This window comes from Vombatus ursinus, unplaced genomic scaffold, assembly GCF_900497805.2.
Source record: "Vombatus ursinus unplaced genomic scaffold, bare-nosed wombat genome assembly UNPS02014945.1, whole genome shotgun sequence".
Taxonomy (NCBI): domain Eukaryota; kingdom Metazoa; phylum Chordata; class Mammalia; order Diprotodontia; family Vombatidae; genus Vombatus; species Vombatus ursinus.
The window spans coordinates 25,539,262-25,553,159 of NW_020954723.1; the positions used below are offsets into that span (position 1 = coordinate 25,539,262).

Below are 13,898 nucleotides of genomic sequence, written 5' to 3' on the forward strand. Positions count from 1 at the left end.
TTAGAAAATGGGTTCAAGTGAGATATGTCAGTAGCACCAACTGTGCAAGTGAAGTTTTGTTTTAAACTTCAATACTCCGAAGATTAATGAAAAAAAAAAACAATCCAAATAATATAAGTTTGTGTTAAATGAATAGGAACTCTAGCAAAGAATAACTGTAATAGCAATTGAACCAGTGTGCCTTTACAAATTTTGTTTTTCAGTTGTGTCTGACTCTTCCTGACCCCATTTGGGGTTTTCTTCGCAAAAATACTGCAGTGATTTGCCACTGCCTTCTGCAGCTGAAGAGGAAACTGAGGCAAACAAGGTTAAATGACTTGCCCAGGGTCACGAAGCTAGTAAGTGACTGAAGTCAGATCTGAACTTGGGAAGATGAGTCTTCCTAACTCTAAGCCCAGCACTTTATCCACTGTGCTGATAAAAAAATGACCTACTGAACCATACAGTAGGCTGTTTGCCTTCTCCACTAGTGACAGTGCCTTTGATATTATTTCACTCTTTCAGTGAATGATCAAATCCTACCTCTCTCTACACAAACCCTTTCTATTTAGTCCTTTCAGGTGGATGATTATGGTAAACCCCAGAGGTAAATTAGCCTTAAGATTTATTTACACATAATGGGAATTAATACTGAGAACAAATCCTTGAGAGAGACTTGAATACCCTCAAAACCTCACTTCTCATCCCTCCTTATCATTCTATTTCACACTGCTAATGAGATCCCTGTCAAAGCAAAAGCTCTCTTTCCATATAAGAATAGCGTCTAAGCTCTTTTATATCATCTCTGCTCAAATTTCAATCCTCCTTCAGAGGCTGAAAGAGGAAGATTAATTCCCCTGATCTCAGTTCCTGGCATATAATCTCAAAGGAAGTGAATTAACATCAACTTAAATAGTAATTTAAAAAAATTTTTTTTAAACCATACCTAGGAACATTGCCAAGACCAAGTTATTTTCACATAATGAACCATATCTTCAGATCACTCCCAAACTAGATTTGAACTATCTCAGAGGTTTGTTGTAAGGAATACCATTTGTAAACTGTAAAGCACTTTTCAAAAAGTGAGTCACTAAGGAAAGATGTATATGAATGTCTACATTATCCAACTCTCATGTACAATCCCAAGTTTCATATAATAATTTGTAAAATTTTTATTATTGACACATAAAACTCTGAATCTTGTGCAAAATTTGACTATAAATCACCCTTAAACATGGACTCAGTTTTTTTTTTTATACTCAAAATGTTAGACTTGAGAAACTGAGTAAGAGAAATGTAGACATTTCCTATACAAGAAAGGGTACCACTGCTAATCAAAAGAGAGAAGGTGAAAAACAGTGATATCTTGGGAGAGTTGGGTTAAAGTAAAAATGGTAAGAAATGCTAGGTGAGACACTTCTAGGAAAAGATGAGAAAATAAAAATAAAACTACCAAAAGTTAAGAGAGTAAAATAGGATAACATTTGTATGTCTTTTCTGGCCATCTATCATACATATATCACCTTTTTAAACATCACATGAAAACTGGCAGCAGATAACTAGAGAGTTGTGTAAAAATATATAGAATCACAACTATATCGATATTAGATACCATAGAAGGGTTGAATTCTTTGGATGACTAAAATAGAAGCTTTTCTGAACAATTAAAAGATCTGACGAATTCTACAAATTTACCATTAGAGGGAAAAATAGATTCAGTAAAACTAATTTAACCCCTTGAAACATATATGTATAAAACATATATTATATGTAATATATACGAATAATCTAGGAACACAGAGACAACACATTCAAACTAGGCCAAACATCTTTCCTACAAGCAATATGCTTAAGGCATAAAGCGTCAGTTAAATTTAGGGTCCTTTGAAATAGATGAAGTAAGAACCTGAACTACTTCTGGGTCCCTATATTTCCTTCTCTAATGGCTAAGACTCTAGATTCAGTCCCATAAAAAGAACCTTGCTAGGCACCACAGTAGGCACTCAATAAACATGTTGACATGAATGTGAATATTGGGTGAAGTCACCAGTAATCACTACCTTCTATTTCTCTGAACACTACATGTGATTCCAAGATTACCAGATGAAAGAAAAAAAAGTCCCTTCTGTTTTAAAAAGGTCAAGACTAAGGATAGGAAAAACTGGCATCAAACCATGTGACAAGCAGACTCAACTGGCCAACACTGCTGTAAAATCACTCATTCACTCTGACAGTAACTTTTAGGGGAAGAGAACAAAGGAAACACACTCACCCAATCTAAAGATTTTCAATTCAACCAGGATAACAGAATGAATTACCAACCACAACAAAAGTACGATGAAGGTTCTTTGAATTATGACCCCCCTGAATATTCACAGACTTTGGATTCTTAAGATTGGGCTTTCCTAAAGCCAATCTTAAGATTGGGTTTCCTAAATTAACTATGTAGAATTTCTTCTAAGAGAATGGCTAAAAAGTTTAAAATGCTGCACCAATTTTTCTTCTTTTATCACTAGAAACTGATTGTCAAAGCAGTAACACCTTTCTAATAAGGAAATCAAATGTTTCCTGTCTTGGTAAGAACTCAATACTTCTGAAGCTAGGGGCTACTTCTTTAAATTGTCAACTTACTTTTTTCTCCTTTAACTATAAATTTATCAGTGGTACCTCACTTTAGGAATATCTAGAACAATGTGGCAGAGAGTTCCTGACTTCCTTCTGTCTCTGTATGAGTGAATCGGCCATTTCTCTCTGCAAAACTCTACTTAGGCACCCACTGTACCACCTTATGCTTCCCAGAATGGGGAAAGAATGTAAGCTTTTTTGTTACACAATATTCCAAAATTCTGCGCCTTCTTGTTATTTCGTGATTTCAGAGTTTTAAGTATATTGCAATGTTGCATGAAATTACTCTAAAAGGTGTGGCCATTTGCCTGTACACCCATATAAAAATAGTCACTTTCTTTTCTTTCCCTCCTATATGCACTTACATAATCCATCATATCAGCTATCTGAACTGGCACTGGTCAAACAAAAGTGAACCAAGAAATAGAACATTTCATTTATCAGGAAGTTGCTAGATTCAATTCTTGATAAGCTCTCTCTTCTTTCTATCTACCACAATCATTGTCCCCAATAATTACGTACAACTGACAAAAACCTAGGTGAACGTGAAGTAATGCTGCCTAGCAGTCAGTTTGGATTAGGCAAGCCTAAAATAGCTAGTCACTTCTTTACAGTTTTCACCATGCACCTAAGGCCAGATTTACATGTGCAAAGTAACCAGATGACAGCACAGAGTGATCAGTATAGTCATCTTCACAAATGATACTGAACATAACAGGACTGATTCAGACCCAGTGATTATACAGGAGATCAAGGTAATTACAGTCACTGGACTGACAAGGCCATAATCTGATTCAGTGGCCACAAGTAAAGATGACCTAAATCCCAGTTAACATGCACTCATTTTTTAAAAATCCCAACAAACCATAATGTGGAATATGCCTCCTTGGATTTGAATTTTTCTCTCTTGCTAGTTCTGAATCTTGCTGGTGACAGAAGATCATTTCATACCACATGTTGTCTTTCTGAACCAAATAGATGGCATTTGTGGACTATGATAAACAAGAAGGTGGCTAGACAGGAAGGAAGATGGTAAAGATCCAAATATGTTGATCTAAAACTTTTTTCTTGAAGCAACGCATATTTTTTTAAAAAATAGACTAAGTAGTATTTAAACAAATTGAACAGAGAACTAAAAATTATTCCTTTGTTATTATAATTAATTAAATACTTAGGTTGAAGGGACATGAAAAATGTGCTTCTATTCTAACTAGAAAAAAACAACTATTTATAAATATTTTATTAGCTTGGGATATGCAGTTGTGACTAAAGAGTGGATACTGCTATCCATAATTTCTTTAGTTACAAAATAGGAGGCCTGTGTCCTTATAGGTAAAGTTGCTGTCACCACTGTTTTGTTAACTCACTCTTGAGATGGGGTAAGAAAGGGAGAACGATGACAAGGGATTTGTAAAATATTTTAAAAATATTTTTGCCCTCAATATACTTTTTAAAACAGACAATTATACAAAGCATTATCTATTGTTCTTACTTAAATATCATAAGTTAAAACAAAGTGGAAATGTGGCATTAGCCTTCTTCTTCTTCTTCCTCTTTAATTACTGGGATTCCTGAAAATGAAAGAGAGAATTACTTCTGAAGAATATTAACATATTCTTAACATTCTAAGCGACAGAAGCTTCCTGTTGATCTAAAAACTGTGAGATGCTCTGACATGTCTGTGACTTCCCAAGTTAGGCCCAAATGTTTCAAAACGGCTCAAGGGTACTGAAGGAAAAAATGCTTGGCTAAAAGTCCCTATTGCCTACAAGCAACTGTTTAAATTCCTTACCCTTGCATTCAAGGTCTTCTATAATCTAGCAGTATCAATCAAACTTTCTAAGCTAATCACCAACTACACACTTTCTAAAACCTTATAATCCAATCAAATGAGTGTATAGTCTGTCCATGAAATGTAAGGAGTAGTGAGTGGCAGAGTGAAGAGTGCTGGACTGGGAATTAAAAGACCTATGTTCAAATGCCAAGCTCTGCCCTTTCTTTGGACAAGTAACTTAACACCTCTGGGCCCCAGTTTCCTCCTCTGTAAAATGAAGGAGTTGGACTAAATAACCTCTAAATCTATGACTCCAGGGCTTGAACTTTTGCATTCTTGTGCTTTTTGACTTTGCTACTCTGTACAAGTGGAATTTCATCTCACTCTAAAACCCTATGCCTGTCTGATTACCACCACCCATTTTGTAAGACTGAATTCAAATCTTTCTTTTCTCAGTGAAGTCTTCTGCAACCAGCTCGACCTATATCTCTGCTGATTTTCCATGGCAGTACTATATATATAAAACACTGTATACTGCCTTACACTCTGTCCTGTTTGTTGCTCATGTGGCACGGTTTTCTTTAAAAAACTTAAAAAAATTAGGAAAACACTGGCCTGGAAATCCTGAGTAAAACTGAACCCTCGTGAAAAACAGACCCACACTCTTAAAAAGATCTGATTTCCTTGAATCTTTCAAACTATGGATAACTCAGGTATGGTCTACACATGCTGGGGAAACCACGGGCAGACCAAACCTCCTCAGTTCATCCCAGTTCAAACCTGACCAATCCAAACTGGAAAGAAACTAAACGAGCCTTTGAGGTTCCAGGGGAAGTGCTATTTCCTTGTCTGGTTCTTCTCTTTATAATACTGAATCACTAAATCAGCACTTATGTCCAGAAAACATCACCAAGCTGCTACCCCAAACAACCCACCATCTAGCTTCTTCAGCCTGGGTACTCGTTTGGTTGCTTCATCAATCCAGACGCCCTCAATGGAGTATTTTTCTTCCAGGGGATTACCCACAAACACCAGCTCTTCTAGGCATCCTAATTCAGCCAGCTTTACAAATTCCGCTACAATTACAAAGAAATAACTCAAAAGTAAATGCTGTATTAACCGTACAATTGCTGGGGTTTAATTATAGGCTGATCCTCAGTATCACAGAACACACTGGCAACCATAATTTTGTGGCTCTTCTGTTTACTTCAGCAACAGGTTGACATTTAAAAGGCAATTCCAAAAGCTATGCCACATAAGATGACTCTTCTAAGCAATTAAAGGTAAATAAATAGAAAGAAAACTCTTTTCAGTCAAAAAGAAGGAGTAAGATCATTTTCAGCTGAATCCAAAAGAATCAATTTCCTTTTCTCAAAATTAAAATTACACGTGATGATGACAAATCACCATGATATAGCATAACCATGTCAATAAATGATTCTGGGGGCAGCTAGGTGGCGCAGTGGAGAGAGCACCAGCCCTGAAGTCAAGAGGACCTGAGTTCAAATCCGGCCTCAGACCAAACACTTGACACTTACTAGCTGTGTGACCCTGCAATTGTTTTTCAAGTTGTATCACATTCCAGGTTTGAAACTCTCTGGGACGCACGCCACATCTGTCAAGTGAAAGAACAAAGTGCGGACAGAATGTGGTTGAAGACCAGGGTCAGTAAGACCTTGCACTCACAATAAACACTGGCCCTGCATGGCACTGCACTAGGCGCTGTGAAGGATACAGTGCTCAGTTAAACATTTGCCCTTGAAGAAGCTTACATGCTAAAAGGGTATGTACAGAGATAACTTTATAGTAAAAGGTGGCATGAGTTGAGTGGCCCAAAAAAGTTACAAAGTATGACATAAGCTTAGAAAAGGGAGATTCAAAAGAAGAGTTACATTTAAATTAGTTTCCCTATGGCCTTTAGGTAAATTGGACAACTTTTGTTCATGATTAGTAAAGAGATTTTGAGCCCTATGGCTGTAGTAAGGATAACTAAACAGCTAAAAATGGCAAACTGCTGGCAACTCAGCTGCTCTTTCTGTCAAAAAGTCTACTGTTTAGAAAGTAATTTCCCTTTTATATATCCTTTGTCCTCCTACTGGGTTAATTTCTGAAAGCAAGGAGGCAGAATGTAAACTTGACTTACCCCAGTCTTTCACTAGGTTATTAGACATATAGAGGATCTTCAGTCGCTTCATAACATGGATCCCTTTCAGCTTCTCAATGAAATTATAAGATATCCACAGCTCCTCTAACGTGTCCCCAACTGCCTCCTGAAAAAAATGACAATATGGATTTAAATATTCCAGATCCATAAACATTTCCTCCTCCTGTATGTAGCATATCAGGCAGAAGGCAATTACAGGAGGTACTGCCACGTGCCCTCTGCTGGCATGGCTTCTGAGACCAGGTCACTCCCACACTATGATGGGGCATCAGAGCAGGCCTGTGTAGAGGATGGCCTTTATAATGTACTTAGGAGGCTTGAAAATCATCAATTATATTCAGTTATTTTAAATATTCTCTCCCTTGTTTGCACCATTTGTCCATGGATAATACCAAAGGTAAACTTCAGTTCAATGTAACTCACCTGAAGTATCAAGGTCCAAATTAGAATATAAATTAATGAAATTTCACTTTGTTAGTCAATCACCATACTTGCACTGAGAAAGATTCAAAACTTTAAAAAAATCTTTCAACCTACTTAATATATCAAGCTTCTGTAAGTCAAAATTCTTCTCCTGAGCCTATCAGCTCAGAAAATCCAATATTATAATACCGTTAATTGACTTTTAAAAAATTATTTTTCCAATTACATTTAAAAACAATTTTTAATATTTTTTTAAATTGAGTTCCAAATTCTCTCCTTCTTTGTTGAAAATCCAAGCAATTTGATATAGGTTACACATGTGCAGTCATGTAAAACATTTCCATATTAGTCATGTTATGAAAGAAAACATAGACAAAAAAAACCAAGAAAAATAAAATTTAAAAAAAGTATACTTCGATCTGCATCCAGACTCTATCAGTTCTTTCTCTGGAGATGGATAACATTTTTCATTGTAAGTCCTTAGGGATTCTGTGGATCATTGTATTGCTGAGAATAGCTAAATCATTCACAGTTGATCATTGTACAATATTGCTGTTACTGTGTTCACTGTTCTGTTTCTGCTCACTTCACTTTGCATCAATTCATGTAAGTCCAGGTTTTTCTGAAAGCATGCTACTCATCATTTCTTATAGCACAACAGTATTCCATCACAATCATATACCAAAACTTGTTCAGCCATTCCTCAATTGATGGGCATACCCTGGATTCCCACCTCTTTGCCACCACAAAAAGAGCTGCTATAAATATTTTTGTACATGTAGGTCTTTTTCCTTTTATTTTTTTTTTAAATCTCTTTGGGATACAGACGTAGTAGTAGTATTGCTGGGTCAAAGAGTATGCATGCTTTTAAAGCCCTTTGGGCATAGTTCCAAATTGCTCTCCAAAACAGTTGGATCAGTTCACAGCTCCATCAACAATGCTTTAGTGCCCCAATTTTCTTACAGACCCTCCGCATTTTTTTTTCCATCATATTAGCTAACCTGATGGGTATGAGAGTACCTCAGAGTTGTTTTAATTTGCCCTTCTCTAATCAATAGCAATTTAGAGCATTTTTCATATGACTATAGAAGCTTTGATTTCCTCTTCTGAAAATTGCCTGTTCATATCCTTTGACCATTTATCAGTTGGGGAGTGACTTGTATTCTTATAAATTTGACTCTGTTCTCTGTGTATTTGAGAAATTAGGCCTTTATTGGAGAATTGTGCCATAAATTTTTTTCACAGTTATGATTACTGTTATTTCCCTCCATTCTATTTTTCTCCCATTTATCCTTCTCTCTTTCTCCTTTGATCCTGTCCCTCCTCAAAAGCTTCTGACCACTGCCTCCTCAATCCCCCCTCCCTTCTATCAGCAGCTCCATCCCTTTCTCTTCCTACTTCCCTGTAAGATAAGATAGACTTCTATACCTGAGTATGTTATTCCCACTTTGAGCCAATGCTGATTCAAATGTTCAAAGGTTCAAACCTTGTCCACCCCCCCATCTTCCCCTCTATTGTAAAAGCTCTTTTGCACCTCTTTTATAGGAGATAATTTACCCCATTCTACTTCTCCCTTCCTCCTTCTCCTAGTACATCCATCTTTCTCATCCTTTAGTTTTATTTTTTTTCATATCATCCTATATGATCAACTCACACCCGTGCACTCTATGTATACTCCTTCTAACTGCCCTAATAATAATAAAGTTCTTAGGAGTTACAAGTATCATCTTCTCATGTAGGAATGTAAACAGTTAACCTTATTGAATCCCTTAATGATTTCTTTTTCCTGCTTACCTTTCTATGCTTCTATTGAATCTTGTATTTGAAAGTAAAATTTTCTGTTCAGCTCTGGTCTTTTCATGAGGAATGCTTGAAACTACTCTATTTCATTATATATCCATTTTTCCCCCTGAAGGATTACACTCAGTTTTGCTGCACAGGTCATTCTTGGTTGTAATTCTAGCTCTTTTGGCCTCTGGAATATCATATTCCAAGCCCTCCAATTCTTTAATGTAGAAGCTGCTAAATCTTGTATCATCCTGACTATGGCTCCACAATATTTGAATTTTTCTTTCTGGCTTTTTGGAATATTTTCTCTTAATCTGGTAACTCTGGAATTCCTGGGAGTTTTCATTTGGGGATCTCCATTAGGAGGTAATCAGAGGATTCTTTCAATTTCTATTTTACCCTCTGGTTCTAAGATAGTAGGGCAGTTTTCCTTGATAATTTCTTCAAATATGCCTAGGCTCTTCTTTTGTTCATGGTTTTCAGGTAGTCCAATAATTTTAACATTATCTCTTCTGGATCTATTTTTCTTGGTCAGTTGTTTTTTCAATGAGCTATTCCACATTTTCTTCTATTTTTTTTATTCCTTAGATTTTGTTCTATTGTTTCTTGATGTCTCATGGAGTCACTGGCTTCCACTTGCCCATTTCTAATTTTTTAGGAATTATTTTCTTCAGTGCCCTCACAATTCTGCTTTTTAAAGAGTTCTCTTCAACAAATTTTTGTACTTCTTTTACCATTTAGCCCAGTCTATTTTTTAAGGAGTTATTTTGCTCATTTTTTTTTGCACCTCCTTTACCAAGCTGTTGACTCTTATTTCACAATTTTCTTGCATGAATGTCATTTCTTTTCCCAAGTTTTCTTCTACCTGTCTTATTTGATTTTTAAAATCCTTTTTGAGCTCTGCCAGGAATTTGGGGGGGGGGGTCTTAGACCAATTCACATTTTTCTTTGAGGCTTTGCATGTTGCTGTTTTGACTCTCTTGTTTTCTTCTGAGTTTGTGTTTCCTTCCCCGTCACCAGAGTAACTTTCTATGGTCTGATTCTTTTTTTTTCCTTCTTGTTTGCTATTTTTTTCAGCTTATTTTTTTGGGGGGGCGGGATTAGGCAATGGGGTTAAGTGACTTGTCCAGGGTCACACAGCTAGTAAGTGTTATGTGTCTGAGGCCGGATTTGAACTCAGGTCCTCCTGAATCTAGGGCCAGTGCTCTATCCACTGCACCACCTAGCTGCCCCTCAGCCTATTTTTCCAACCTATTTCTTGACTTTTAACTTTATGTTAAAGTTGGGCTTTGCTCCTAAGGTGGAGGGGACACTGTCCCAGGTTTTTCATGCTGCTGTATTCAGAGCTAGTTCAGGGGGAGGGGGGATCTGTAAGTTTTCAGTTCTTCCAAGGTGGTATGATCTAAGGAGAGGTGTTGTCACTGTTCTCCTAGCCTGTGCTCTGGTCTGCAAGTGACCACAAGCACTCTTTCCTACTCTAGAACTGTGACCAGGGTCCCAACTAGAGTGGTGCCTTCTTGACCTAGAACTGTGACCAGGATGGGCAAACAGTGTCCTGCACCTAGGGCCAGCAAAGGGTTACCTGTAATCTCCTTCTGACCAGTTGTCCCACTCCCCCCACCCTGCCCACCCCCACCTTTGTCTGTGAGCTGAATGCTACAGAAGCTGCTGCTGCCAATTTAGTTGCCCCTAAGGCCTGCTGCTGGCTTGCCAGGGTATAACCCTGCTCTGGACTGCACTCCAGTGAGACAGAACTTTCCTATTGACTTACAAGTTGTCTTGGGCCAGAATACTTTCACTCCGTCCTTTTGCTGGTTCTGCTGCTCTCAAATTTGTTTTGAGGTACTAAAGTTGTTTAGAGGAGAATATGGGAGAGCTTAACTCTGTTTGCCTTAGTTTCCTCATCTGTAGAAGGAGCTGGAGAAGGAAATGGCAAACCACTCCAGGATCTTTGCCAAGAAATCTCCAAATGGGGCCACGAAGAGTACGACATGACTAATGACTGAACACCAACAAATGTGAGCTATTACTATTATTATTGTTATTAAGTTCCTGGATAGAAAAGCAGTACAACAAATGAATGCTCTCCAAGTTTCTTCTTTAAAGAGACAGACAAAGAATTAAAAGAAAGCAATTCCAAATACCAAAAAGAACCCTAAAGTCACATGCTTAAAGAGTGTTATGAAAGGTAACCTACCAATCCATTTAAGTTCTTTATGTTATTCCTTCCCAGTGACAAGATCCGCAAGTTTTCTACAACAGAAAGAAAATGATTTTATGTTTATTCAACTCAAAAAATATTTATTTATTATATCCTTACAGTGCCCTGGCACACAAGAGGCACTCAATACATGCTTATTAAAAAAATAAAAAACACCCACTTATTAAGTGCAAAGCAATACAGAACTCCCTACCCTCAAAGAGCTAATCTTGATGGGGTGGGGGGAGGGAAGGGAGGAGATGAAATATCTGTCTAGATAAGTAAATGCACAACCTTTTGATAAGGGAAGAGCACTAACAACTGAGAGTAGGGATGCTGATCAGGAAAGCCTGGGGCAGGAAGGCTGTGGCACTCTTGAGGTTAGCCTTGAAGGAAATGAGGAATCCTAAGAAGCAGAGATAAATGCATACCCTGCATGCAAGACAGCCTGTGCACAGGTATGGTGAAGGCAGAAGAAATGCCCAATTCAGAGACACCAAGTCCGTTAGTTTGGCTATATGTATAACAAATAAGAGGAATAGATTCAACCTTTATAATGGATTATTCTATTTATAGTATACACTGTTGTAAAGGTGATAACTGAAATTTACATAGCACTCTGTACTTTGCAAAATTTATATAGCATTGTTAGATATAATCTCATTTGATAGTACAAATACACTCAGCACATATACAATGTTTAGAAAGATTCTTATATTATGACTAAAGGAATCAGTCAGGGTCCAGGATCCAACTGATTATAGAGAACAAAGACAAATTTCTCAGTCTGGACCTATATGAGAAGCTTAGAACTAAGGGGATAATGGGGAAGGGAAAGAAAGAAGCATATCAGAAGTATAGTTACCAAAAAAAAGAATACCAAATGATAAATCAATAAAAGTATTATGGCTTCTGTGATCAAATACCAGGCAAATAAGTTGGCAACCCCAGGCAGAAAATAACTCAACTTTAATCAATCACTAACTACTTACTGAGTGCCTACTATATGCCAGCACTTTTGGCTCACCTGTGGCCAAATGGGATCCTTACCAAATAATTGCCCACAGCAGGTTTTCTGTCTCATCTCAGGTGTGATCTAGAATTTATGGGGTTCCTAACTCCTTCAAGGAGAAGAATGTGTGCATTTAAATGATTCAGAAGTGGTAGGGGTAGATAGTGTTGCTGAGACCATAGCAAGACTAACAATCCACACACAGAATCATGATTAGTGTGTGGCAACTAGAGCTTGTTCCAGAGTATGGGTAGGTAACTGTAACTTGGGGACCACCTTTCTTCCCACCAACAGTCCCCCTTAAGCCATGCCATGGATCCCAACATAATGCAGCATCACTGTCCCTGCATCTGAGCCTGCTCCAGGTGACTTTGGAGGGTCACATAACTGTGGTAACCCCCCTTTTGGGGCCCACCTACTCCTACCGTTGCCCCACTCAGTCATCTCCTTCTCTGGGGGAGGGGGAGTTGACATGTCAGGAATTGTAGACTGTACAGTGGAGGGACAGGCTAGATTCTCTGGTAGACTACCTGTCTCTCCCCTAGCATGAATGCTGTCTGTCTTCCTAGTCCATCCTGAAAAGCAGACTGATATCAGGGCCTGGTGCCCAAATGCCAAAATGCCTTATGTCCCAGGTGAGCTACCCACTACTTGAGCTCACTGTGCTCCCTCTTCTGGTGTCAGGTTCATCCTGGTGTCTGTGCCCTGCCTTGGGGCCTTATGTTCTAAAGTCTCTCACCTTTTCACTTGACAGTCCCATGTTAATAAGCTCCCCTATAGCTATGGTTTAAAATGTCAGCTTTTTACATACATTTAGAAATTTAAAATGATTACCTAAACCTGAGGTTCCTCACAAACTTACCATTGCATCTGTCCCAGATGCTGGGGATCACTAGGTACAGTTCTCTCCATGAGCTCTCCTTCTCCAGAACTTATTTCCCAACTCCAGAGCTTAGTTCTCCCCATCTGGGAGGCTCAGGACACTTGCTTTCAATTAAATAAGAGTTTGGAAAAAAAGTTTGGGAAAAAAAAAAAAAAGCTCAAGGGAGTTTGCTGTAATAGAAAAAGCCCTGAACAAGGAGAAGGGAACTTGCATTTTAGTCCCAAGCTTTGCCACTGGCTAGCTGTGTGACTCTGGGCAAATCACTTTCCCACTCTAGGCCTTAGCTTTCTCAACTGTAAAATTAAAGGGCTGGGCCAGGTAACCTCCAAAGTCCCTGAAGGGGACCTCTATTAATCTATTAATTTAGGAATTAATGAAGCTGATTGTCCTAGCAGGAAATAACACCGATGGCTCTACCACATAAAATAAATATCAAAATTATAATTTTACACCATGACAGAATCTCATTAAAGCAATGATTACCTATAGGCATGACTGACTTCCAACTGCTTCCTGATAAGGATGTTCAATTATTGGCTGTAGAAAGCAATCAAGTAACAGCTGAAGGGATGCTGTCACTGAAACTTAAGAAGCCATATTTTAAGCCTTTCATAGAGAGAACACATATACAATAAAAATAAAATGATTAACTTTTGTTTTTTAAACAAATCTGAACTTTCAATCTTTGTAATGATGTTGAAAAAAGATTATAAACAAATCACTGAACATCTTCTCTCCTCAGGAATAAGTATCATTACTTTGGATTAAAGTTTATATAATTTTCCATATTCTTATCATCACAATTTAGTTTAAATACACTTATTCTTTGGAACCTCATAATTAATCCTCAATGCTTTTATATTCTAATTATAAGAATTTGTGAATTATTCTATGCAAAAAGCTTTGACTTTTTAAGTCCTATGTAAATATAAGATATCATAAAAATATAAATTAAATCATTATCATTTATAGGAATCAAAGATTCCTGTAATCCTATTGAAGCTTCTTCTCCATAAAGAGAGATGTGCTATTTTTAAAAAATCAAATTAG

At 37.6% G+C, this 13,898-nt stretch overlaps 1 protein-coding gene across 2 annotated transcripts in view; it reads right to left on the reverse strand.

Annotated features, from left to right (window-relative positions):
- Positions 1 to 356: 356 nt before the first annotated feature.
- Positions 357 to 13,898, reverse strand: part of DNAL1 (dynein axonemal light chain 1) — a 39,895-nt gene continuing 26,353 nt past the window's right edge. For both annotated transcript variants that reach the window (XM_027844926.1, XM_027844927.1), the window contains exons 5-8: positions 10,951 to 11,006; positions 6,522 to 6,648; positions 5,314 to 5,454; positions 357 to 4,175 (exon numbers count right to left, since the gene is read on the reverse strand). In XM_027844926.1, the coding sequence (XP_027700727.1) occupies positions 4,135 to 4,175; positions 5,314 to 5,454; positions 6,522 to 6,648; positions 10,951 to 11,006 (365 nt within the window). In that variant the 3' untranslated portion in view covers positions 357 to 4,134. The remainder of the gene's footprint in view (positions 4,176 to 5,313; positions 5,455 to 6,521; positions 6,649 to 10,950; positions 11,007 to 13,898) is intronic.